This window comes from Arabidopsis lyrata, assembly GCF_000004255.2.
Source record: "Arabidopsis lyrata subsp. lyrata unplaced genomic scaffold ARALYscaffold_7, whole genome shotgun sequence".
In the NCBI taxonomy this organism is placed as follows: domain Eukaryota; kingdom Viridiplantae; phylum Streptophyta; class Magnoliopsida; order Brassicales; family Brassicaceae; genus Arabidopsis; species Arabidopsis lyrata.
Window position 1 is genome coordinate 19678862 of NW_003302549.1, and position 25375 is coordinate 19704236.

The window sequence follows — 25375 nt, forward strand, 5'->3', positions numbered from 1 at the left end:
ATTAAAATTAAATTTAACAAAAAAATTAATTAACTTCTTTCAAAAGTAAAAAATATTTACTTTTTCACTGTTGCATTGTTTCTCTAACCACTAAAATTATTAATTCAAAATTATTTCGAATGAAAGATATATCTCATAACAATAACTCATGTTGTACCTATATGAAGAACTAAAATTAAAAATATTCATCATAAAGTTAGCGAATGAAACCAAAGTCGTTTTGAATATAGACACGTTAAAAATATAAAGATGATAAATCGACTAAATCCCTTAGTCTTCTAAGCTAACGTTGCAGGATCGATTCCTATATACTCGATTTCAATGACTTTATGATCAATCAATAAAAATTGATAAATTCAAAAAATTATAAGCACGGTGATATATGAATCTTATATAATTTAAATATGAACATAGAAATTTAAATAAACAATTTTGAAGTAGTATAATTAAATTCAGAATATCAAAAACAAAGAAGAAGCATATATGGTTCTTACATATTCAAGAATTTCAAATAAATAATATAAAACTTTACTTAAATTCTTCACATATTTCTAATTAGAAAATAAATTGATATAAATAATGTAAATTTATAATTTAAATCATGATAATCTCACAATACTACAATCATAATTGAGGACAAACAAAAAACACAGTTAAGTAAAAATTATTACAAAAAGAAAAAACAAATTGATCTCTCATATTTTTAATTGAAAATATTAACTCGGATTATTTTAATTAATTCGTCACATATTTCTAATTAGAAAAGAAATTGAGATAAATAATATAAAATTTTAAATTAAATCATGACACATGATAAAAAATTTGACTGATAACGGTTCATGATACTATTAATTACTAACAAAAACATATCATATTAGTTATATAATAACGTATGTTTCCTTTTTAATAAAATTTGCATAATTTTTTTTGTTTAATTAAAATATATATTTTTAAATATAAAAACGTATAATTTCCTTATTATTATCTTTAGACATTTTTTAAATTTTTTTATAGAAATCTTTAATAATTACAATTATCTTTATAATTATCTTTTACATTTTTAAAATTATTTAAATATATAATTACTTACAATTATTTTATTTTTTCTATTTTAAAAAAGAAAATTTTGTTTTACACGTGTCAAAATCTAATATTGATAGATTTGCCACGTGTCATGATCTGAGTTATTAACTTTGAAAACCATACTTTATATAATACTTTATTATATAAGATATTATCTTTTTACCATTTCTAATTATACTTGCTAAGAAAAGACAAAAAAAAATTAAATTTTTAGAAAATTTCAAAGGGTGGGTCCGTGGTGTGTGTGTGGGGGTGGGGGGGGAGGGATTAATAAGTGGTTTAGCCACTTAGATATTTTTTATGGTTGATTGATCCAACACATTTTTATGTCATGAAAGAATATTTGTCTATCAAAGAATAATTCCCAAGTGTTGTCGTTTTAATGGGTTTTATGGTGAATACGCAAAACGAAGATGGTAGTGGTAACCATTCATGGGGTTGCTTAAGAAATTTAGTAAGAAGGAAACAAGTCGACTCTTCAAATGGCAAAACAGAGACTCATCATCACCAACAACTCGCAAAAGCTTTGACCTTTCCTCACTTGATTGCCATTGGTACTAATTTCGTTTTAGGAATCTGGGTTTCTTAGAAAGTACATGAATTTGCTTATTATATAATCTGATATTGTGTCTGTGGTATCTGGATTTGTAGATGGATTTTAAAGATTGAAGCTTTTTTGTGTTTGACTTTGTATTAATCCTCTGTTTCTGTATGTTTACTTATGTATGTATCTTCAAGGAATAAATTTTGGGTCTGTGTTTGGTTTGGCTTTGTTCCTCACTAAACCTTAAGAGTTTTGTTTCATAATTTTAGGTGTTGGATCAACAATAGGAGCAGGGGTTTATATTCTTGTGGGAACAGTGGCTAGAGAGCATTCAGGACCTGCTCTTGCTTTTTCCTTCCTTATAGCTGGAATTTCTGCTGCGCTTTCTGCGTTTTGTTATGCGGAACTATCTAGTCGTTTTCCCTCAGCTGGGAGTGCCTATCATTATTCTTACATTTGCATTGGTGAAGGGTAACATTTTAATTGCTTATTTAGTTATCTTGTGGCCTTTGCAGCTTTGCTTATGAATTCTTGGTATTGCAGTGTTGCGTGGTTGATTGGCTGGGCGCTGATTTTGGAATACACAATTGGTGGTTCAACAGTAGCTCGTGGCATATCTCCAAATCTGGTTTGTCCGTTGCTTTGACACACTGAGGTTCAAGTTTGTTTCCTCATTTTATTTGGATAAGACTGATGGCTTCAGCCTTGCATCGTGTACATTCATAGTTGTTTTTCTGAACTGAAGTTTAGAAGTGTTGCTTGCTAACCTATTCGTGTCGTAAAGTTGGTAGGTAGGACATCCACACAGACTATATAGCACTATACAGCTCTATAAGATCATTATCTTTTTTTACGTTTTTCTGTTGTTTGAGCAATGACTCTATTTTTAAAGATTCTTGTTAAATATTGAGTGGCACTTAGAGGTTGAAAGAAAAAGGCGACATTTTCTTTTTGAGAAGCTTTGGATATCTTTGTGTTCATCAATTCGTTTTGTTTTTCATGTTTTTAACATGAACGTGTGGAAATTGTTTGTTTATCATGTGATGACATTCTAATATAACATGATAGGCAATGATTTTCGGTGGTGAAGATTGTCTGCCTACAATATTAGCTCGTCATCAAATCCCAGGCCTCGATATTGTTGTTGACCCATGTGCGGCTGTACTAGTGTTCATTGTAACAGGGCTCTTGTGCCTTGGAGTAAAAGAGGTATAGATTTCATATTATTTCAATTACGTCGTTTGGACAGACTCAACTCCACTGAACTGTTTTATTTTTTTAAAGTGAAATATATCTTCTCTGCAGAGCACATTTGCTCAGGGAATTGTAACAACAGCAAATGTCTTTGTCATGCTATTTGTCATAGTAGTTGGTAGTTATCTGTGTTTCAAGACTGGCTGGGTAGGTTATGAACTTCCAACGGGGTAAATCGAACGTTCCTTATGCTACCACCATCATATTGTGAGGTATAAGCTATATGATTTTTTTTTTGTTTCTTAGGTATTTTCCGTATGGGGTTGATGGAATGCTTACTGGATCTGCTACTGTCTTCTTTGCGTACATCGGGTTTGATTCAGTTTCAAGTATGGCAGAGGAGGTCAGTGTCATATATTGTTGCAGTATGATATTTTAAAGGCTTTTAAGCACTAGTATATATACTTACATTGCTGTTTCATATGCAGGTGAAAAATCCCCAGCGGGATTTACCGCTCGGTATTGGTCTTTCGCTCATGCTTTGTTGTTTGCTATACATGATGGTCTCTGTTGTTATTGTTGGTTTAGTGCCGTATTATGCTATGGACCCTGACACTCCAATATCCTCTGCATTTGCTAGTCACGGAATTCAATGGGCCGCGTAAGTCCGTGAATCGGTTAAGATGCAATACTGTTCATTGACAGGACTTGTTTAGAGTTTAATTTGTTTTTCCCCTGCCATTTTCTCTTATAGATATTTGATAACTTTAGGTGCTGTCATGGCTCTCTGTTCTGTTTTAATGGGCTCCATTCTCCCTCAGGTAAACTAGAAACATTATTCAAGTGTTCAGATCTGTAGAATTAAGGATTTAACAATGAGATGTTTGAAGAAAATATAGATGCTATGTGGATTTCTTTTGTACCTTGCTTTCTGTTAAGTGATTGTTGGTTGAAAAAGTGAAAGACCAACTTATTCACCAAAGAGCTTATTCGTTTTTCAGCCGCGGATTCTGATGGCAATGGCTAGGGATGGTCTCTTGCCTTCATTTTTCTCAAATGTGAATCAACGCACGCAGGTTCCTATTAATGGCACCATAACAACTGGTGTTTGTGTAGCAGTCTTAGCTTTCTTTATGGATGTTTCGCAACTGGCGGGAATGGTAACTAAGACTCATTATGATTCATTGATATTACCTAGTCCAGTACCTAAAGCACCACTTAGCCTGTAACTGAATTTGACAAGCTTTAGTTGGTGTAGGTGAGTGTCGGGACACTTGTTGCATTTACAATGGTTGCAATATCAGTGTTGATAGTCAGATATGTTCCTCCAGATGAGGTACTGATAAGATTGGAACTGGTTAATTTTTTTTTATTCGATTTTACCTTAGACTACATTATAGAATATTCTTGATTAAGGAGAGAAGTCTCTAACTCTCTTCCAATGGCCAAACCAGAATCCCAACTCCTTTACAATGCTATGCACTAGTGAGTAGTGACTAGACTAACAAGGCTTTTATCAGGTACCTCTTCCCTCATCACTTCAAGAAAACTCATCCAGTCACGTCTTCCAGTAGTAGTAAACAACCTTTACTTTGCAAAGCGGATGCTTCAATTGTGGATAAGGAAAATGCTCAAGGAGGTTGTAAGTTACCATTCATTTTTGCGAACAAGGTTATAGCTATTTTATTCACACTGGTGCATGGAAATGTTAGCTGATCATCTCTGATTCTATAGGGGTTCTCAACAAAGAAAACAGAAGGAAACTTGCTGGTTGGAGCATTATGTTCACTTGTACTGGAAACTTCCTTTTAAGCTATGCAGCGTCAAGCTTCCTCTTGCCAGGGTTAGTTCATCAAGAGTTTATTTACTTGATGCTCTGTCTTTAAACTGGGTTTCAAAAGTTGGCCCTTTTTCTAGAATACCTAGCTTCATTTATGAAAATTATCAACAGACTCCTCCGATACTCGCTATGTGGTGTTGGTGGATTGTTACTTCTTGTCGGTTTGATTGTTCTGAGTTGCATAGATCAAGATGATGCTAGACACAGTTTTGGGCATTCTGGAGGTACTGATGTCCTTGATTTTCCTAAAATATCAGCCTAATGTTTTGTAGTAACTTATAACTCTATTGTTTTACAGGCTTCATTTGCCCGTTTGTTCCGCTTTTGCCTATAGTCTGCATTCTTATCAACATGTATCTCTTGGTAAACCTTGGGTGAGTATAGATCATGACACTAGATTTTAAAATACTAACCGATGAGTTCACTGTAGATATAACATTTATTTTGCTAATGTTTTAGAGCTGCGACATGGGCTCGTGTATCGGTTTGGCTGTTCATTGGAGTGCTTGTTTACATTTTCTATGGCCGAAGAAACAGCTCTCTTGTGAATGCAGTTTATGTCTCCTCTGCTCATGTCCAGGAGATTCGTCGCACTTCTGGACATTCTTTGGCTTAACTCTACATGAAACCATTAGTGGAAGCTCAAGGGGCATTGGATAAGTGGGTGTTTCCTTTGTAAAATATGTTCAACAAAATCTGTATAATATTATATTTTTGAGATTGGGTTATCCAGTCTTATTGTAAATAAAAGTTCAATGCCACTGCTCATAGGTATTGTATATAAAAAAAACTTTATAAGTTTCATTAGTTCAAAGGGTCTAAATGTTAACAGTTGAATTCGGCTGCTAAATTTGATTAAATGTTTTGTGATTGTTAGTTGAATCTAGCGAAATAACTTAAAACTTAATTGATACCCGTTGGAAAAAGTTTTGAAAACTAATTTGTTAAATAAACTACTAATAAAATAAGTTAATCGAACAACGTTTTCAAACAAATTATTATATGGAAACCGTAATTATCAAAACTATATATTAATTGATTACTTTTTACAAAAATTAAATCATTTTTAATTTTTAGTATACAAAATTTTGTACTAACAATTTTTAAGATATATTGAAATTAGATATTCGTAGTTTAAATAAAAAATAAGTTCATCAAGTATATATGAGAGAAAATAGTTGAATTACTCATTCGAGTGATTTTGTAAATATATCAAATTTTATCAAAATTAATATTATATTGCCTGAATTATCTTAGAAATAGAACAAACAAATCCAAAAATTGCATGTCACTTTTATTTTCAGCAATATTTAATTCAGTTGCTGATTTTATTTTCAAAAATGTTTTCCTCGAAATAAAAATAGTAATAATAACAATAATAAGTACAAGCAAGATGAAGGGGGGTGTATTGGACTTGATATTTTAGGAGATTTGGGAGAATTTAAGATTTGAGAGATTTGAGTGAGTTTTTAGGGAATTTTGTTTTTTTTAGAGTTTCTATATATAAAAAAAGAAAAGTTACGGGTGATTTGTTGGGATTCTATTATTAAACTTTTGGTGATTTTAGGATTTTTTAAGAACAAAAAAAAAAGGAAAATTTGTCTCTAAAAATCTCAACCAATGTCTACGCCAAATTTGTTTCACTTTTTCTCCCACATTCTCCCCTCCATATCCACATATATGATGACAAGAAATACGATGTCTATGTCTATGTTTGAACGATGACATATACATCAACCACAAAAATCATCATCACAACAACAACTTCAATGGCAATATGAGTGCCATACGTTCCTCCTCCAGCATCAATGTTCGTCCGATCACAATAGCATTACCGACGATGACAACAAAGAAACACCACCGTCCGATTCTCATCATCACATGGACAATAACATAGCCAACCAAAACAACACTGCCCTTGTTCAATGATCATCACATGGAAACTCTCATGTTCAATGTTGTTATTTTTCTAGAGTAAATGAAGAGGAATTACTCACTTTGACAAAACAAGAGATGAACCTTGAAGTAGCGTTACTAATTTTGCAGGGGAGAAGAAAGCTATTGATCATCGTGAGTGTATATATATATACACCTAATAAGTAACCCTAATAAGAAAACAAGACAAAAAGCCCATAAATTAGAATTCTTTCTTCTAAATAGAGCAGCCCATTGAAATATGTAGAAATATGGCTCAAAGTATAACATATAAAAAACCTGCATATTGAACTGCAGGCCTAACATCATAACGAGAGCACTCATCACCATCAAATCAACCAATGATACCTTGAGTTATGACCGCTGGATTCACATGACCACCAAGGACGTTCCAAGAGATGTACACCGACAACGATAACGACACCAACGACGATAACGCAAATTAACACAATCGTAATCGCCGGTATATCAACACCAAACGGACTAGACACATCACCAGCCAGTACAAGCCTTTTTTGTTTAGCGTTTAAGCATTTATTTTCATTGACTGTAATAGATCCATAGAGAGAAATCTCTACTTTAGAATGACAGAAACTCGAAGACGACCAGCGTGATGGCTAAAAGTTGTGATTCAAACTCATCCAATTGAGATTCTAATCGGTCCCCAAAATTTCATATACAAGTAAGAGAGAGAAGTAATTTCTGGGAAAGAATGGAGAGAGACATTCAGCTTTTATACACATTCAAAAAGACGACTTTGAAAGGTTTCGAGAGTTACCAGGTAATGATTTGGTAATAGACTAACAAAGAGGATGAAGAAGAAGTCACCGGCCTCAGACGATGTCAGAAGCAAGTGATTTGATGAAGGTCCTTTGCCTTGCACTCGTGTAGATTTTGATTTGATGAAGTTGTTGTAAATCTAGTAAGGATGACAGAAAAAGGATTGACAAATTTGAAATTAATGGAGATTTCATGAGTGAATCGAAGGATTTAGGTAATTGAAGAGGATGACGGCGAGTGACGCGAGAAAATTCTATGGAGGAAAAGAAGAGATGGAAGTCCCAAGCTCAATTCATATCTAATCTATAAAATTGAAATTACAAATTTGTAGATTCTTCAATTATCTCTTCGATTGCTCTTGTAAGATGTTCAATGGATGAAAAAAATAATCGAAAAGTGATTGAAGATGGCTTTTCCACCTGTATAGGTGCGATTGTTTAAGTTATATTTTTCAACTAAAACAGTATAAAAAGTCTTCTAAAATCAGTTTCACTAACTTCTTATGCAAATATTGTGATATTTTGAATAACAACAGATTTGATCTGAGATTTAAAAATTGTTGGTTGAATAACAAGAGATTGTGAATCATTTTAGGTGACTTTACCTAAATTAGTATTTGACTAACATAGGATTTGAGGAGACTTTTAAAAATCATCACTTGAATAACAGCTGATTTTAAGAATATCCCAAAATCTCCTAAAATACCAAGTCCAATACACCCCCCCAAGTATAGGAGATCGAGTTCAGGTATTGTCCAAATATACTCATGTGTTTATCGATCGAGCTAAGGACTTGTCCAATATACTAGCCCGTCGACAAGTTTTTTTTTTTTTTTTTTTTTTTATATCTTTGGATCAAGAAGGTCCGATTCATAGACAATCCCTACTACACGGGTTAACGCGATTTAGTGGAAGCGAACTCCGGTAGGGAAATCGAAATCAAGTGAACTTAACCACTTGAGTAAAGCATATCCACAAGTTTTAAGTGACATTATTGTGTAACTAATTGCAGTTAAACTTTATTGAGAACTTAATCCAAAGTAAACCGGCCGGTACAAATCGGTACACAAACTTGTTAAAAAAAAAAAAAAACCTAGCCGCTTAAAACCTCATTTGGAACCCAAATAAGCAGCATCGGAAAAATATGCTGCTCCGGTCATTTCGCACCGTCGAGCTTCTCCGCCGAATCTCCACTTCTTCATCAGTCTCTGGATATCGCACTTCTTCTTCATTCTTACAACGTTGCAATGGATTTCAAAGCTATTTACCACACAGAGTAACAACAGAGAGTCCTTTCCCTTCTCATATCTCTCGATTCTGTTATTCTCTGACCGTGAATTCGCAAAATGAGAATCAACACACGACTCTATCAGCACCGGTTTTTTCACGGAGGGTTAATAACAGAAAGATTTCACGGCGGAGGAAGGCGGGAAAATCACCATCAATCTCGCCGGCGGCGGATGCGGTTGATTTGGCGTTAGACTCAGTGGTGAAGATCTTCACTGTTTCTACAAGTCCTAGTTACTTTCTTCCTTGGCAGAATAAGTCTCAAAGAGAATCTATGGGCTCTGGTATCACCACTTTGTCTCTTTTCGAAATCCAACAGTTTTCTAAGGGTTCGAATGGTTGTGGCGGTTAGGGCGGACAAATCCGTTTGCGGTTTGGACCGCTTTTTATTTACTATTCATAAGTTGGCAGCGGACTAACTACGGCCCGCTTTTACGTAGAAATAAAGTGGTCTAGTCAGCTAACGGTTTAGTCCGCCCACAACGTCCATTCAAAGCCTAAATTGCCAAATTCAGGCTAATATTGTTGATTAGGAGATGTTGGAGTGTTACTGGTTATGATTTTTTGTTGGTTGGTATTGATGTAGGATTTGTGATTTCGGGAAGAAAGATTATAACGAATGCGCATGTGGTGGCTGATCACTCCTTCGTGTTAGTTAGAAAGCATGGATCGTCGATAAAACACAGAGCAGAAGTTCAAGCGGTTGGCCATGAATGTGATTTGGCAATCTTGGTAGTTGATAGTGAAGTGTTTTGGGAAGGTATGAATTCGTTGGAGCTCGGAGATATACCGTTTCTGCAGGAAGCTGTGGCTGTAGTTGGCTATCCTCAAGGTATTTTCTGATGTTAATTGAATTGTTGCATACATATTAGGGAAATAGAGAAATAAGTAAATTTGTAGATGTATGAAAGAATGGCTTAAGCTTTAGGCTTACTGCAATTTTCATCTTCAGATGCTCGCGTTGTATGTACCTTGGCCACTAGCTCTAAAAGCGTGTAATCGTAGGTGGAGATATGATTTCTATCATGTCGTTGGTCTGCTTCTAAACATGTAAATCTATTGTGGTGCATTTTAAGATAAAGCTTTTCTGTTATCTACATTTGTATGATGATTGATGAGCAAATTTATTATGTTTTGGCTTTTCGGTTTATTCAAATCTTTCTATGGCTTCACTGTTCACATTCATAGAGTTTTTTTTTCAGGGAAAGCAAAATGGTTGGAATGTGCATTGTCATGAATATTTATGATGTTTGGCTTAAAGGGTTCCAATTTTATGGTTAAGACTTAAGACAATCTGAAAAAAAAAAAAAAAAAAAAATTGGCTTTGAGTTTTAAATGTTATGCGTTCTAGTGCAGGTGGTGACAACATCTCTGTTACAAAAGGTGTTGTGTCTCGAGTTGAACCGACACAATATGTTCACGGCGCTACCCAGCTAATGGCTATACAAATAGATGCAGCTATTAACCCCGGAAATAGTGGTGGCCCAGCAATCATGGGAAACAAAGTAGCTGGTGTTGCATTTCAAAATCTTTCAGGTGCTGAGAACATAGGGTGAGTCTGAAATGTAAATTAAATACATATCTTGATATCTTAACTTATGTATGTAACATGAGTTTATTTGTCACTCTCGGAATGATGTATGAATTACTGCAAGACATCTCCCAAGTTTGATACTCTAATCATGGTTTGTAGTATGGTATAGTGTACGTGTCTTGACAAGCCAATGTTTAATTGAAGATTTTTATTTCATGGTTTCAAACTGCAGCTATATAATTCCAACACCAGTGATTAAGCATTTCATAAATGGTGTTGAAGAATGTGGTAAATACATTGGTTTCTGTTCAATGGGTGTATCATGTCAGCCTATGGAGAATGGTGAACTTCGTAGTGGATTTCAGATGAGTTCTGAAATGACAGGGGTTCTTGTTAGCAAAATAAACCCTCTATCAGATGCTCACAAACTTTTGAAGAAAGATGATGTTATTCTTGCATTTGATGGTGTTCCTATAGCAAATGATGGAACAGGTATATTTTCCTCTATTCCCATGAACCTCAGTGCTGAATTTTTCGCCTATTTTTGGCTGGTGAAGTTTATTTTGATGTATTGCAGTTCCTTTTCGGAACAGGGAGCGAATCACTTTCGATCATTTGGTTTCTATGAAGAAACCAGATGAAACAGCCTTGGTTAAAGTCTTGAGGGAGGGAAAGGAGCATGAGTTCAGTATCACACTAAGACCTGTAAGTCATTTGGTCTGACCGTTAAAGATATTGCTTACTAAATCACTGTATGTAGTTTACTCGCTGGTTCATATTCCATCTCAAAAATGGACAATCATCTTTTCTTCTGAGCTTAATAGTTTTGTGTTATATACAGCTGCAACCACTGGTTCCAGTGCATCAATTTGATCAGCTTCCCAGTTATTATATATTTGCGGGCTTCGTATTTGTACCTCTTACTCAGCCATACCTTCACGAATATGGAGAAGATTGGTATAACACTTCTCCCCGCACATTGTGCCAGCGTGCATTGAAGGATTTGCCCAAAAAAGCCGGTCAACAACTTGTCATTGTCTCTCAGGTTTGTGCTTTCTTTTCTCTAGTTTCTTTTCCTTTAAGTCTTGTTAGAAAGATCAAAAATCACGTGAGCTACAATGATAATAAGTACTTACCGATGACCGGATTTTCTCTGTTTCCTAAACAACGGAAGCCTGCTTTGGAGCTTTTGAATGTCCTGCAAATATAACAGCAATGGTGTCTCACCATTTATCTATCACACTGATAACTTAATCTCTGGTTATAGGTGTTAATGGATGATATCAACACAGGATACGAGCGTCTCGCAGAGCTACAAGTAAGTAAAAGCTAATCATAAACCTCATTGTCATTATTGCAAAATGCTCCTGACCCTTTTGTCATCGATTCTTCTCAACATGGCATACATGTAGGAAATCAGCAATTAAAATAACCAACTGAACATAACAGAACACCATATGATTCTAATAACAGTACGAATGAAATGCAAAATCATGACTTGTCTATAACTTAGACATGATAGTTTTGCATGATATAGTGTCTTGAGAGACTGACATATAAACTGTTTTTGTGTGAAAACAGGTGAATAAAGTGAACGGAGTAGAAGTGGATAATCTGAGACATCTATGTCAGCTCATAGAGAACTGCAACACCGAGAAGCTGAGGATAGACTTAGACGATGAGAGTAGGGTAATCGTCTTGAACTACCAATCCGCAAAAATTGCCACTTCTTTGATTTTGAAACGACACAGAATAGCATCTGCGATTTCCAGCGATCTACTGGTCGAACAAAATCCAGAAACCGAGTTGGCTTCTTGTTCTGCGGGTTGAGCTAACGCCAACACATATGGCATGTTGTACACTTCAAATTCATTCATAATTTGTAAACCACAATCTTGTATCGTCATAAACATTTAGGATTTGATAAGCCGCTTTTCACGAGCCTGAATTTTGAAAATTATTTATAGAAAAATTACTTTGCTCCAAAAATATTATTTTCTCCATTTCTAAGTTACGGATTAAAAAAAAAAAAAAAAAGTTACGGATTATGTCGGTTTTTCTCAAACGTTAATAGCTCACTTGGTCGACGATAATTTCGAAATTCGAGTTTTTACATGAAATAATTTATAATTAAAAATATATAATAAAGTTTTGAACTTTTTAATTAAAAAGAAGAATTATATATTTTGGTAATGTAATCTCGATATATCATGCTTTATAGGTGATTTATTTTAGATATTTGAAGATCGAAAACCGAGTGTTAATTTTTTTTTTTAAATACTTGACTTTTTTGGCTTTTCACCAAGTTGAGTATTATCCTTTTCCCGAAAGAGATCTTGTGGGAAGAGTGTAGTTGTGTCTCGTCTCTGGATAAGCTCGTTTAGTGAGGATGTGTAAAAGAAATTAGTTAAAAAAGAATGGTTTGTTTTCAAAAAAAAAAAAAAAAAAAGAATGGTTTATTGACCAGTTTCCACGGGCTTTCCATAACCGGTTTGTGGAGGTGCCCATTCAGTCGTTTGTTATGCTTCTTATTAGACAGATTCATAATTCATAAATGCAAATAAACCAAAAAAAAGACGATAAAAATGTGTGTACACACAAGCCTAAAAAATGAATTGACCCCAAATTTGGTTAGTGTGTAGGAGAGAAACTAGAAAGCCAGACTCTTTTTGTCGTCTTCCCCTTTCACTACTATCTCTTGTCCCAATGAAATAAAAGGGACAAAAAAAAAAAACACAAATCCCTTTCCGTGTCTTAAGCGAACTGTCACATCCGTACGTGCATCGTATAAAGACGAAAATACCCTCCAACTACACCCAGTCACCCATCACTCCTCTAATTACTCTCTTTGGTTTCTTTCTCGGGCAGTGAAAGAATTGAAGAAAGGAAGGTTTCCTTGAGAAGATGACCACCTCGTCGTCGTGGGAGATGCAACTAATGGAAACGGCTAAAGAGGAGCTGGAGATTCTTCAGTCTCAATATCCAAACCGCTTTGCGTACCTTAAATCCGATCTTCAATCTTTCATTTCTCACCTCCGTGAAGATCACGCGCCGCCGCGTCCCTCCTCCTCCTCCTCCTCCTCCTCTGTCGTTCTTACTCAAGGTAGTCTCAGTTAATGTGTCTTTTAGCTTGTTCTTTGTGTTCCTATGGGCTATGGAGTATGGACTGATGCTTACTTTAACAAAAAAAAAAAACAAAAAAAGGACTGATGCTTTAATAAGAAATTTACTCAAATCATTTTTTTGCATATTAAAGATTGTTTTTTTTAAAAAAAAAATTGTTTGTCTTATTCAGATTATTATATTTCACATTTTTAATAATCGATTGAGTTTCCAATTGCCCAAATTCAATTGATTTTGACAACACGTCTTAAAGAAAATTTCGACATGATTTATCAAAAAAAAACGTATATATATAATTGATATGACAGAAATAGATAACTTTCATCATTTTCGACCCTTTTATTTGCTTTCGGTTATCTAGAAATCTTTACTTTGTTCATGTTGAAAGATATCATATGGTCCCAATCACACTTATCATGATCATCATTTATCAAAACATGAAAATTTTGGTCTTGGATTTTAGAAACAACATTTGGTTTCTTCAAAGTGTTTTATTTTTTATAAAAACTTCAATAGTTATTATTAGGGGTGGGCATTCGGGTATGCGGGTCGGGTTCGGGTAAAACCCGATCGGGTACGGGTCTTTCGGGTAGAGGAGTTTAGGACCCAATAGGGTAAATCTAAAATATCAGTTCGGTTTCGGTTCGGGTCTAATCGGGTTCGGGTCGGTTCGGGTTTAGATTTTTAGAACCGCTAAATACCCGAAAAAATCGGGCACCCATCGGGTTCGGGTATTTTATACCCAAATACCCAAAATTTTACCAAATACCCGAATTTTACCCGAAATTTTACTCTAATATCCAAATTTTATCCGCAATTTTACTCAAATATCCGAGTTTCACCCAAAAATTTATCAGAATAACCGGAATTTTGTCCAAATATTTAAAAAATTTACAAGCATCTCGCGTATAAATATATTTAGTCTTAAATATATAAATATAAGTGCATTTAATTTTTGGTAATTACTCTCGGATATTTGGATATAAATGTATTTAGCTCAAATATTACATATATATAAAGTTTTTATATGTATAAGTATAAGTAATTTCGGGTAATCGGGTACCCGTTCGGGTATCGGGTTCGGATCGGGTTTTACCCTATACCCACGGGTACGACAATACAAGACCCAATAGGGTAAATAGCTAATACCCGTACCCGCCCCGAACCGGTTTTTTCGGGTCGGTTTCGGTTCGGGTACTCGGGTACGGTTTTTTTGTCCAGGCCTAGTTATTATACCATAAAAGGTTCCAAACTGTAGATTCATTTGACTAGATTTCAGTATTTAAATCTCATTTATGTCCTACATAGCCTACAATTTTAAAATATATAAATTGACATATTAAGTTTTTGTTGATGTATTGGACAGAGTCATCAAATTGTAAGAATAAGCAAAAACATAAGAAGAGAAAAAGCGTCATGGACAATTTTGGGGATCAAGCATCGTCATCAACAATTGGAAAGATCCACAAGAACAATAACAAGATAGGTCAGAGAGTGGTCACCGAGAGAAAAAATAGAGTTGAAATGGTTCTTGAGAGGGCTCAACTTTGTCTCCAGAAGATAAGAGACGTGAAAGCCTCTTTGTGTTAACCTTTTCTCACAACTTTTTTGGTCCAAATGTATAAGGGAAGATAACCGTCCGAGAAATGTATTGCAAGTAATGATGAAAAGTAAATGCTTCTCGAAAGGTATAGACAGTTCAACATATATCTGTCTTTTCTCGGCAAAACGTTGCACGAGTTGTGAAAATGAATATAATTTAACATTAAATTCAAAAAAAAAAAAAAAGACTTTCATTTTTGAGTCATTATTCGTTCCATACTCTTACTGGACTCATACCCGTCTTGAAAAACATGTATTCGGACTAAACAAATCGGATAACAAGTATTAAAAGTTCAATACTCGCAAATACAAGTCAAGTACCTAAGTATCAAAAAAAAATATAACTACTTGACTCACTTGATCCATTATCCGTTTCTGTAAAACAACAATTTGTCCCACATATGGTTTTCAAAGGCCTTAATCTTTCAAATAGGTTTAGAAGAAATCATAACACATTATTGGGCTTATTTCTTGTTATATAACTAAATATGCTATCAAAAAGTCAACACATTTAAATTATGAAAGCCCAAATTATCAAGCTTATTCTTTTCTATTGTCCCACATGGACTCAGACAATAGGAAAGCTGAATATCTATATATACATTTTTGGAGACATTTATGAAATAAATTCTGAAGTTCCAACTTATTTACGATCAAATCTCATTGCCATAATTATTTAGATTTACAAAATTAAATTAATGATATTAACATAAAAAAATCGTTTCCAAAGATCTTAACCTAATATATTAACCATAACTAATCCTTGCCACGATTACATCTATATTCAATTCGATTTCTTTAAAAGATCTCAACAATCCATACATTTAATCGTGGCCATTCAAATCTTAATCCGGTTTTAATCTTCAATCTTGACCGTCGGTCATACGCAATTAATTTAGAAATCATTATATATATTTAATTATTATTAACTAAAATTTATATACTCAAACTTTTAAATTGATTCTAATTTTTTGTCTATTAAATAAAATATTATTAAAAATAACAAAATGATGTTTAATTTCACGGGACGGGGTTATATGGTGGGACGGGTTTGGATCGATATTAATACGGGACGGTATATATATCACAGATGAATTATACAATTAACAATCATAATACAATTATACAATCTTAAACACTTAACAAAATAAATAATATTAAAAATAAATACAACTTAAAATTTAATTTTTTAGTTAAAATATCGAATTGCGGTATACCGCGGGATAAATCTAATTTCTTATTATAAATAAGAAAATAAATTGTTAATAACACCCATCAAACCAAGACAAGTATTAGGCGGGTTGAATGCGGGTCAGCCTATTTTGGCAATTACCTGTGAGACCAAGTCATATTTAAAGGAGTCAAACCCGAGTCCAATTTTTAACTAACCATACGTGACAAATCTTGTAATAGGTATAGCCAAATACTCGGATATTCGGCTTATGCTAACCTCTAGGAAAAATAGATAAAAAATTCTCACATTTTCTAAACAAATGTAAAAACCTCAATTTCACCTTTTACCGAAAAAAAAAAAAAAATGTAAAAAGCTCTCAATTTTTTGTGAGTTTTTAAACCTTACTTTTTAGTAAAAGGTAAACTAACAATTAATACATCAATAAAGTCAACCAAAAATATAAAAGCTGTTTTTATCAAAATATAAATAAATAAAAAATTTGGTTCAAGATTTGTTTTTAGTTGATTTTGCTCAAAGACAAAATTGGGGTATGTATTTACCTAATCAACAATAGGTTTGAGTGTCTAAAGAGAGAAAAACACATTTCAAAGAGGCTTGGATTTCGAACTAATTACAAGAAAATCTGTTTTTTTTTTTACATGCGAGTGTGAGAGGCGCTTTGACTTTTAGAAGAGAGTATGAACGAGCTGACATGCATTAAATGCTCAGTAGGTGAACTGGCTATTGATTGCACGAGTAATTACCCGATATACTTAACCGCAAATTAGTATATACGGGGTCAATCCACAAGAACCAATGGTACACTAAAGATTTTCGAGACTTGTTCTTAGCTAAAACGGAAATGTTGTTTTGTTGGGATATGATTTTCAGAATTCTAAATAAAACGCAAATAAATTAAACGATTTTACTATCAAGATTTAAAGACATTGAGCCATAGGGTATTTTAAAAGATAATGATTAGGGGGATAAACGAAACAAGGAATTCAGAAACGAAGAACCATTCTCAACTATGAACACAATTTTAGATTAACTCTCTTCCAAGACATTAGCCACTAAATTCGAGTACTCAACTACTAAACATTCATTTGTAGTTTCCTAATCAAATTTGCATTAACGAGTTGGTTCATTTCGTTCTGAATGCATTCTAACATCAACTTTCATTTGCTAGAACAACATTTCTCAATTTACATTCATTCACGCATTCTATCAAATACTTTTGATGCATAGAAAAACCTATGTTCTAAACACGGAGATCAATTATATTCTAGCATTAAGAACATGTAAAAAGAAGAATCTAATGATAGAGAATTTTCTATGACAATTTATTCACTAATTCATTAAAATTTCTACTTAGAACTCTAAAACCCAATTGGAGAACTACTCACACATAACAACAGGAACAAGACAAATAGATTTAAGAGAAAACATGATTCAATTGAATAAATAAGATAGCGGTTTAGAAATCTTCTCCAAATTGTCAAAGAGGATGAATCTCTAATCCCAAAGTTACTTACAAAGGAAAAGTCTCAGAAAAATCGTAGAAAGAAAACGTAACCAAATAATTAGGTCCTTTGGGGTTTTATACCCAATTACGAAAATAGAAGATAAATCCGGTTAAGGAAAACTAAAACCGGGAGTTAGGAAATCAGACTGATCAGTCCAGAGGAGGATCGGTCGGTCCAACCAACTCTGCTCCATCATCGAGCTTCGGAGCGATCGGTCTACGTGTGGACCGATCGGGCTAACCGTCTCTGGTTCCCGCTTCAGCTTTTCTCACCCATTTTTGACCCGACCAAGCTCCAAACCATCCGAACCCGCCATAAGTACCTAAAACCTGCAAAACACTCAAGACACGACCAAAAAACGCAAAAGATGGACTATAAACGACAAATGACTCAAAACGAAACCTAAACAAGGGACAAAAAGACGCTAAAAACGCAAAATAACATCTATTACTCGGTGACAAAAAAATGAAGTGACGATTATTAATTGTAAGGCGCGTTTGTTTCGAATTGATGAAATTTGAATCTATAACGAAATATTTTGGGCAAGAATTTAAAATTTAAAGTCACTAACCTAGGTGTGTAGACACCCAATATATAGTCCTTCATAGAGGTGTCAAGCGGACCTAAGGCCCGCGGGCTCGGCCCATATAGTACCATGGCGGAGCGGGTTTGGACATCCTTTTTTACGTCCAAAAAATAGCGGGTCTCGCGGACAAACCCAAACGGATTGCAGGTTTTAGCGGATTTTGTCTGTAGAATTGCGGGTCTACAAATATTTAATAAAAATAAAATAAAATATAAATAAATAAATACTTTTATATAATTCTGAATTCATATATGTGATAATATAACGAAATTTCATGTAGACAATTATAATATTTACAAAAGAGTAAAATTAAAAATTATTTTAAATTGAAAAGTTGTTAATTTAAGTTTTAAGATTTATTTCATTTTTAATTATTTAAAAATTATATAAGCTAATCCTGCGGGCTGACCTGCTACCCTGATGGGCTTAACGGGGCGCACTTGGACATATTAATTATGCATGCGGTCCTAGCAGGCCGGCCCGTTGCGGTCTCAGAAATCTAAATGTCCATCGGGGTTGAGTCCACACCGATGCGTCACATTGTAACAATGTGAGGTGAGAGGTAATAATTACATGACTATTCAGTAAAAAAAAAGCAAGTCTAATTTTGTTGGTTTTCTTCAAAACCAACTTACCACCAAATTCAAATTCCCTAGAATGAGGGAAATAAATTTATGTTAGCCATGTACATATGAAAATAACATTTTATATACAAACATAGAGGTCAATTGAAAACCATGGATGGGTAAACATTGATCTATCTTTTCGAATGTGTATTAGTTTATGTTTATTTCGATATTTCTCAATTCTCATATATGATTTCTGCTGTTCTGAAATAGAGATTCAAAGTATTCATTAGACCTGTAACATGCTCTAAAATGGAGGTTCGTAATATTCACTAGACCCTTAACATCTGAAACAAAGGCACAAAAAATATTTATATAATACGAATCCACATTGGTATAATGCGTTGATCGTGAGTCCGCACACCTATCTAAGCGTCTAAATAGTAACCGATGAATTTGGCTGAATTGTTGAATCTCGCTGAATTTGTATTAATTTTTGCTTGAATTTGGCTGAATTTTTACATTTTTAAATGGTAACCGCTAAATCTAGCTGAATTTTTGAAAATAAATAATATAATTAAAAATAATAATTAAGGAAATATTTGTTGTGAACAATATTGGTTATATAAATATATGCAAATATTCTATTTGATATTTTATAATTTTAATAAGCTTACTAAAACATAATTATCATATAAAACATAATAAGTTATTCAAATTAATTATTATTTGTTTAGTTTTTCCTAAATAAACTTCAAAATACATTATTCTTAAATACATATAAGAAATTCACTAATGAAATACATCCCATAATATTGTTTGATTCACTCTCGTATTGTTTGCATATGTGCTCCATCTATTATTCCCTCTTGTTCCTACAAAAATCTTTCTTCTTCATTTGATCCACCTTTCTCGTAGTAATGAAATTATTCTCCTGAGATTGCATTAGTATGCAAAGCATTATCAAAATCAAAATCAAAATCAAGAATTTGAAAAAGAGGTTATGATTAATTTGTTTTGTGTCTCGACATCGTATCTTAAAAACTCTGATAAAATAGTTTTTTTTTTCTTGGTTTGGGTTATGTCCAGTTTGGTTCGAAGCAAAGCCTAAGAATCGGATTTGAAGGGGTTTTTTGAGTTAAAAAAAATAGTTTAGGGTTTAAAAGGAATAGGTCAATGGTGTTAAAGGTTTTTCTCAATGAGGGAAAAAAAAAAGGCATTTCTCTAAATTTTCACAACTTTAGAGACTTAAAAATTTAGACCCGAAAAAAAAAAGATTAGTAAACCCTAAAATTAGAAAGGTGATCCAAGATTTTTTATCGTGTTCGCTGATGGCTTCTCGTCGTCGTCTCAATCTCGACTCTTTTGAAGACATATTCCTCAAGTGTCCGATCAAAGCGCTGATTGGTTTGAGAGAGTGTCATGATCTAATTTGCGAATAGATTCATATACTCGTACCTGAAAAATTCAGGGGAACAATTCATTAGAGTCGATGATGAGGTAAGCGTCTATGATCCAAATTCATCAACAGTTTCTTCTCATGCCTTACCAGAAGAGTTTAGAACTAGGTACGAAACCAACGGAGTATGTCAAATTTTTCACTGCAATGGTTTGATCTTGTGCCAAATTTATAGAAGCGCTTCAAACAGGCGTGATAGAAAGTTATCAATCTGGAATCTTGTCTTGAAGGAATTTTGATGGATAGAACAATCAAGTACGTAGATGTCTTCGGATTTGCGTCTTACCATTTGCCCAGTCAAAGAAGGAAAGGATGTTGATGCTGATTTTGATGATGGATAATGTTTTATGATGTACAAGGTACTTAATTTTACTGATTATCAGTCACCCGAGTATGATTACCAATCGTTGCAAACCACACCTTATTTGATAGAATCACATGTAAAAAGAGAATCCACCAAATAAGGTGTGGTTTGCGACTATTGGTTGTTGTTATGTATATTTCAATACATTGAATGTTATTTTATAAATTTTAAAAATGGTCAAATATTTTATAGTTTATTTATATATATTAAGACCATATATTAAAAGTATATGTTTCATGTAATTGTAATTTTGAAATGAATTGTATTATGTTTTGATAAACTTAAGTTAATTTTGTCATCAATTTATTATATTTTAAAATTAAAATTTAATAAATTGATATTTTCAAATATATATATATATATATATATATATATATATATATATATATAATATTTATTTTAAATATATATTACAAATCGCTTGTTGTAGTTTTTACCATTCAAACATTTGTATCGCACCGCATGTTGTTTTTTCACCATTCATAAATTATATGCTCTACTTATTTTGTACTAATCTGCATACCGCGTTTATTCTTTACAAACTATAGTTAAACCGCTCTGCACTATGACCTTGAATGTAAATCACAAAACTGTGCTTATCTTAGTGTGAGGCCAATTTGTGTCCATTCACCCATTTAGTTTTAGTTTTTTTGGATTTTAATTAATAATAAAAATATATATATTGTGGACCACATGCGATATAAAACAAATTTCGTACATACAGAGATAAGGCTTATCCAAAGGTATGTTTTGTACAACTGTATCAATTTGACATCTTTTCTTTATTATTACTTTCCTCCACTAATACAAAGATAATTGCATAGTCCAAACAAACACGACACTCTCTCTCACTGTCATATACATATACATACTCTCAAATTCACAGTCACTTTCCTTCAAACATATAAAAGCTATATAATTTTTGTTAGCTTTTAATTAATTTTAGATTTTTGAATATTAACTTCTATCTCTATACATAAATATGAATGATAAATTGTTTAATCGATGTCATGCTTCACTACGTTCTGTTATCGAAAGAACCTTTGGAGTTTGGAAGAAAAAATAGAGAATTCTTTGTGATTTTTCAAGGTATAGTATTCACGTTCAAAAGAGAGTGGTAATGGCAACAATAGGAATACACAATTTCATCAAGATTTCAACATTCCCTCTTATTGTCGTACTCATATACACACTCTCAAATTCACAGTCACTTTCCTTCAAACATGTAAAACCTATATAATTTTTGTTAGTTCTTAATTAATTTTAGATTTAGACTATATATTATTTACAAATACTTTCTCAATACCTTTTTTTTGTTTTTTTTGTCCGCCTACTACATTTCAACTAAAAGGAAAACCCAGACTTGGGCTGTGGGTCAAAGCCCAAATCCCCCAACAAAAACCACGCCGTCTGTACAAAACGCGAATCTGCGAAAAACTGACTCAGCAAAAAACCCTATCTCTCTTCCGCATCCAATTTTTCTCCAGCCGTCAAACAATGTCTTCAGGACGAGAAAGTAAGTGTTGCGATTAATCAGTCTTTTTGAATATAAACTTCTATCTCTATACATGGATATGAATATTAAATTGTTTACTTGATGTCATGCTTCACTACGTTATGTTATCGAGAGGACCTTTGGACTTTGGAATAAAAAATGGAGGATTCTTTGTGATTTTTTAAGGTATATATTCATGTTCAAAAGAGAATGGTAATGGCGACCATAGGATTACACAATTTCATCAAGAATTCAAATTTTTTTGATGCAGATTTTGCTGAAGTAATGATAGAGATTGGAATACAGAATAACGATAGAGAGCTTCATTTAGATGACATGAAAGCAAATGGAGCAGCAAATAGAGACTATATCAAACAAATAAGAGACAATATTGCAGACAAGTTGATTTAAGTGTAATTTATAGAAAATAGTATAGTACAATATCTATTATTGTATGATCATTACAACATTTTTTAGTTACGAACACTATTCACAATTTAAAAATATATATTCGTTTTAATAATAATTCATTCAACCCACGACATATTAAAAAAAAAAATCTAATTTTTTAAATAGAATCACAGTCTTAAGTTAATTTAATTTTTGAAACTATGTAACAAACAAATGTGAGGAGATAAATAAAATTTTTTTTCCAAAATACAAAAAAGAAATAGAAAAAAAAAAAGAAATTTCACCTTCACTCTCCAACACTTATGGGTATTTTTATTCTCTTTGTTTTCAAATTTAATGTGCTATAACTTTAATTCTATTTATCAAATTTGGTTATTCACCTAAATTATCTTATATTTAATTATTATATAGATATATATATAGATTTAATTGAAAATAGCTATTGAAGATTTATTTGCTTGAACTAAAGAAATTCATCAACGTGAAATCAAAATACTTTTGTAATAGTAAGAATGATATAAAAAAAATTTTATACCAAACCGAATATGAATTTATGTTAATAAGTTTTTATTTGGTTTGATCATACATGTTTAGAATTTGACCCATTTTAAATCCAAAACCGGAAACATTAGAACAAATTTGAACAAAAAATACAGGATGTACTAACTTATAAACTTTTGTAGTTTACATAACAATTTCTAATGGCAAAGAAACTGATTTATTTCCAGATCAAAAAAAAAAAAAAAAAAAAAACTCAATTTCTTGGAAAGGAAATCGTAAACTCGAATTTGGAAAAAAAAATTACAAAGTAAGTTTATTTATTTTTGTTTTCATATAATAGTTTGTTTGGTACTTATTTGTTTTATTAATAGTAGGGGTTATTTTGCCATTTCTTTTTAAAGATGATGGCTTCAAGAATCACAAAGAAAAAGTGAGTTTTTTTTTTGTAATATTTTTGGAAAAGATGAGGGTATTTTTTACCCATTTTCTTATTACACAATACAGTACATATTTATATATATTTGACCTTTTGTTTATAAAACAAAAAAAAGCTGAAATATGTTTATTAGAAATATAGCCCAAACAAATAAATTTCTAGCCCAGCCAATATGAAAAATCAATGAAGTAGACACATCAAGGTAATTTTGGTTACTCTCTCACATCTCTTGTCACTTTAACCTCGTTGTTTCTCTCTTTTGTAGTTTGTTCGTTTGATTTATTGATTTTGTTTCACAGTCTCACACTCTGTCTCTGGCTGCTCTTTCTCCACGAAGAAGCTTCTCTTTTTAATTCTCTAAAAATAAATGGTTTTGAGTAGATTGAATTCTCAATTCTTGGATTTGAGTTTGTATATATCTATGTGTAGTATTTAATCGTTAGTACAATGATGGATATGTTTAGGGTTTCTAATTTTATATATAAAATTTTTATATAATATTGTAAATAAAAATTAAATAATTTTACAAAAATTTTCTAAAAACTAAATTTTTTTTTTTTTGAATATTTATTTTGGTCAACATTGGTCAAACTGGTCAATGCCGGATTCCGGCGAAAAGTGTACCGGAAAAAAATGTTCGTGATGTTGGCGACATGACTACATATAGTTCGTATATGTGGGCATGCGATACATATAGTTTGTGTAGTTAGGGATACATTTTTAAATTTCGGATGTCTCGCCATGTATTGTCGCATACTTCGTGTAGCTAGGTATCTTTTTTCCTAGTTACATTTATATACCGTCTTGTTGTGCGGGATTGCAAAATGCAAAAGCTTTCACACAATGTAATCTTGGTTTTGTTTTGTTGCTAGTTGATTTTGGTTCATTGCAAAAGTATGCCATAGACAATTTTGGAGATCAAGCATTGTCGTCGTCAACAATGGGAAAGATCCACAAAAACAATAACAAGATGGGTCAGAGAGTGGTCACCAAGAGAATAAATAGAGCTGAAATGGTTTTTAAGATGGCTCAACTTTGTCTCCAGAAGATAAGAGACGTGAAAGCCTTTTTTGTTGACCTTTTCTTACAACTTTTTCTTCTCTCTGTTTTTTTGTTGCTGAAATGTATACGGAAAATAATAGTTACCGTCAGAGAAATTTATTGCAAGTGATTATGAAAAGTAAAATGCTTCTCGAAAATAGGTATAGACAGTTCAACAATTTATACCTGTCTTTTTGGTCAATGAGAAAGACTTTAACTTTTAGTATGAATTGTTTTATGACAAGGAGATCATCGAAAATTTTTTCAAAGATATGTTTTTCTTAATTTTTTTTTTTTCATAATTTGTTAAGGGGACTAAAAATCCAAAAGAGGCAATAAATAATAAGCTTAAACAAACTAAAATCGGCTCTAAAAACTAGAGTTCTTACAAAGATTTTTCTAACCTAATAATGAAAACATAACGAAATCTAAAACTTTCATGAGATCCATAATTGGGTCAGTGCCTTCCGACTAATGTCAGGGAGGTAGTCAGGCCGCCTGCATTTCTGATTACTAGGTAAACCAATTGGACCAAAATCCAACTGACATACTTCCCACATAAATGTGTTTTTGTTTCTAAGGAAAATCGAATTCGGGTCTACGAGTTTCACCCTTCACCAAAGATTCCCCTACCATTAGACCACAGATTTGCGGGCACCTAAAACTTGTTTGTAGGCCTTATACACTAAGAAGAAATCCAAAACGATGAAATGCGACATTGTGGATTAGGTTTGAGACATATGCTCAATATGTGACGCTCGATTTTTATCACCATAGATGAATGAATATTGCCAAGCGTTATCGAGCGCCTTCAAGCATCAGCAAACATCTCTTAACTCCGTCAAGCCAACGAACACCACTATATCCATAACACACAAGCAAAAACATACATAAT

At 32.9% G+C, this 25375-nt stretch overlaps 3 protein-coding genes and 1 long non-coding RNA gene across 5 annotated transcripts; 3 read left to right on the top strand and 1 right to left on the bottom strand.

Annotated features, from left to right (window-relative positions):
* The first annotated feature begins 1355 nt into the window (after positions 1 to 1355).
* Positions 1356 to 5498, top strand: LOC9306568 (cationic amino acid transporter 3, mitochondrial). Its single transcript, XM_021019463.1, is given in 16 exon segments — positions 1356 to 1637; positions 1897 to 2098; positions 2171 to 2255; positions 2696 to 2836; positions 2933 to 3051; positions 3128 to 3224; positions 3310 to 3482; positions 3576 to 3642; positions 3823 to 3981; positions 4080 to 4157; positions 4342 to 4383; positions 4385 to 4463; positions 4556 to 4664; positions 4773 to 4885; positions 4960 to 5035; positions 5121 to 5498. Coding segments are annotated over 16 exon segments (1869 nt in total). The 5' UTR covers positions 1356 to 1465; the 3' UTR covers positions 5278 to 5498.
* Positions 5499 to 6248: 750 nt separating this feature from the next.
* LOC110226939 lies at positions 6249 to 8093 on the bottom strand. Of its 2 annotated transcripts, none has more exons than XR_002330830.1 (2): positions 6945 to 8093; positions 6249 to 6766 (listed from the first exon to the last, which is right to left on the bottom strand). It is a non-coding gene; the product is annotated as an uncharacterized LOC110226939 (long non-coding RNA). The 2 variants fall into 2 exon arrangements; XR_002330831.1 differs by having other exon boundaries at positions 6876 to 8093.
* A 384-nt stretch (positions 8094 to 8477) lies between these two features.
* Positions 8478 to 12168, top strand: LOC9304556 (protease Do-like 10, mitochondrial). Its single transcript, XM_021019787.1, has 8 exons — positions 8478 to 8946; positions 9249 to 9494; positions 10019 to 10214; positions 10429 to 10688; positions 10774 to 10901; positions 11038 to 11241; positions 11464 to 11514; positions 11778 to 12168. Exons 1-8 carry the CDS (start codon positions 8520 to 8522, stop codon positions 12024 to 12026), a joined length of 1761 nt encoding a protein of 586 aa, XP_020875446.1. The 5' UTR covers positions 8478 to 8519; the 3' UTR covers positions 12027 to 12168.
* A 504-nt stretch (positions 12169 to 12672) lies between these two features.
* LOC9304557 lies at positions 12673 to 15026 on the top strand. Its single transcript, XM_002868439.2, has 2 exons — positions 12673 to 13299; positions 14686 to 15026. Exons 1-2 carry the CDS (start codon positions 13101 to 13103, stop codon positions 14907 to 14909), a joined length of 423 nt encoding a protein of 140 aa, XP_002868485.1. The 5' UTR covers positions 12673 to 13100; the 3' UTR covers positions 14910 to 15026.
* The last annotated feature ends 10349 nt before the right edge of the window (positions 15027 to 25375 follow it).

Excerpts from the sequence above, each read along its gene's own strand:
- LOC9304556 (XM_021019787.1), top strand. The coding sequence starts at position 8,520 with ATGCTGCTCCGGTCATTTCGCACCGTCGAGCTTCTCCGCCGAATCTCC. Across the intron at positions 10,689-10,773 it reads TATAGCAAATGATGGAACAG|TTCCTTTTCGGAACAGGGAG; the intron begins GTATATTTTCCT and ends GATGTATTGCAG. Across the intron at positions 10,902-11,037 it reads TCAGTATCACACTAAGACCT|CTGCAACCACTGGTTCCAGT; the intron begins GTAAGTCATTTG and ends TGTTATATACAG.
- LOC9304557 (XM_002868439.2), top strand. The coding sequence starts at position 13,101 with ATGACCACCTCGTCGTCGTGGGAGATGCAACTAATGGAAACGGCTAAA. Across the intron at positions 13,300-14,685 it reads CTCTGTCGTTCTTACTCAAG|AGTCATCAAATTGTAAGAAT; the intron begins GTAGTCTCAGTT and ends TGTATTGGACAG.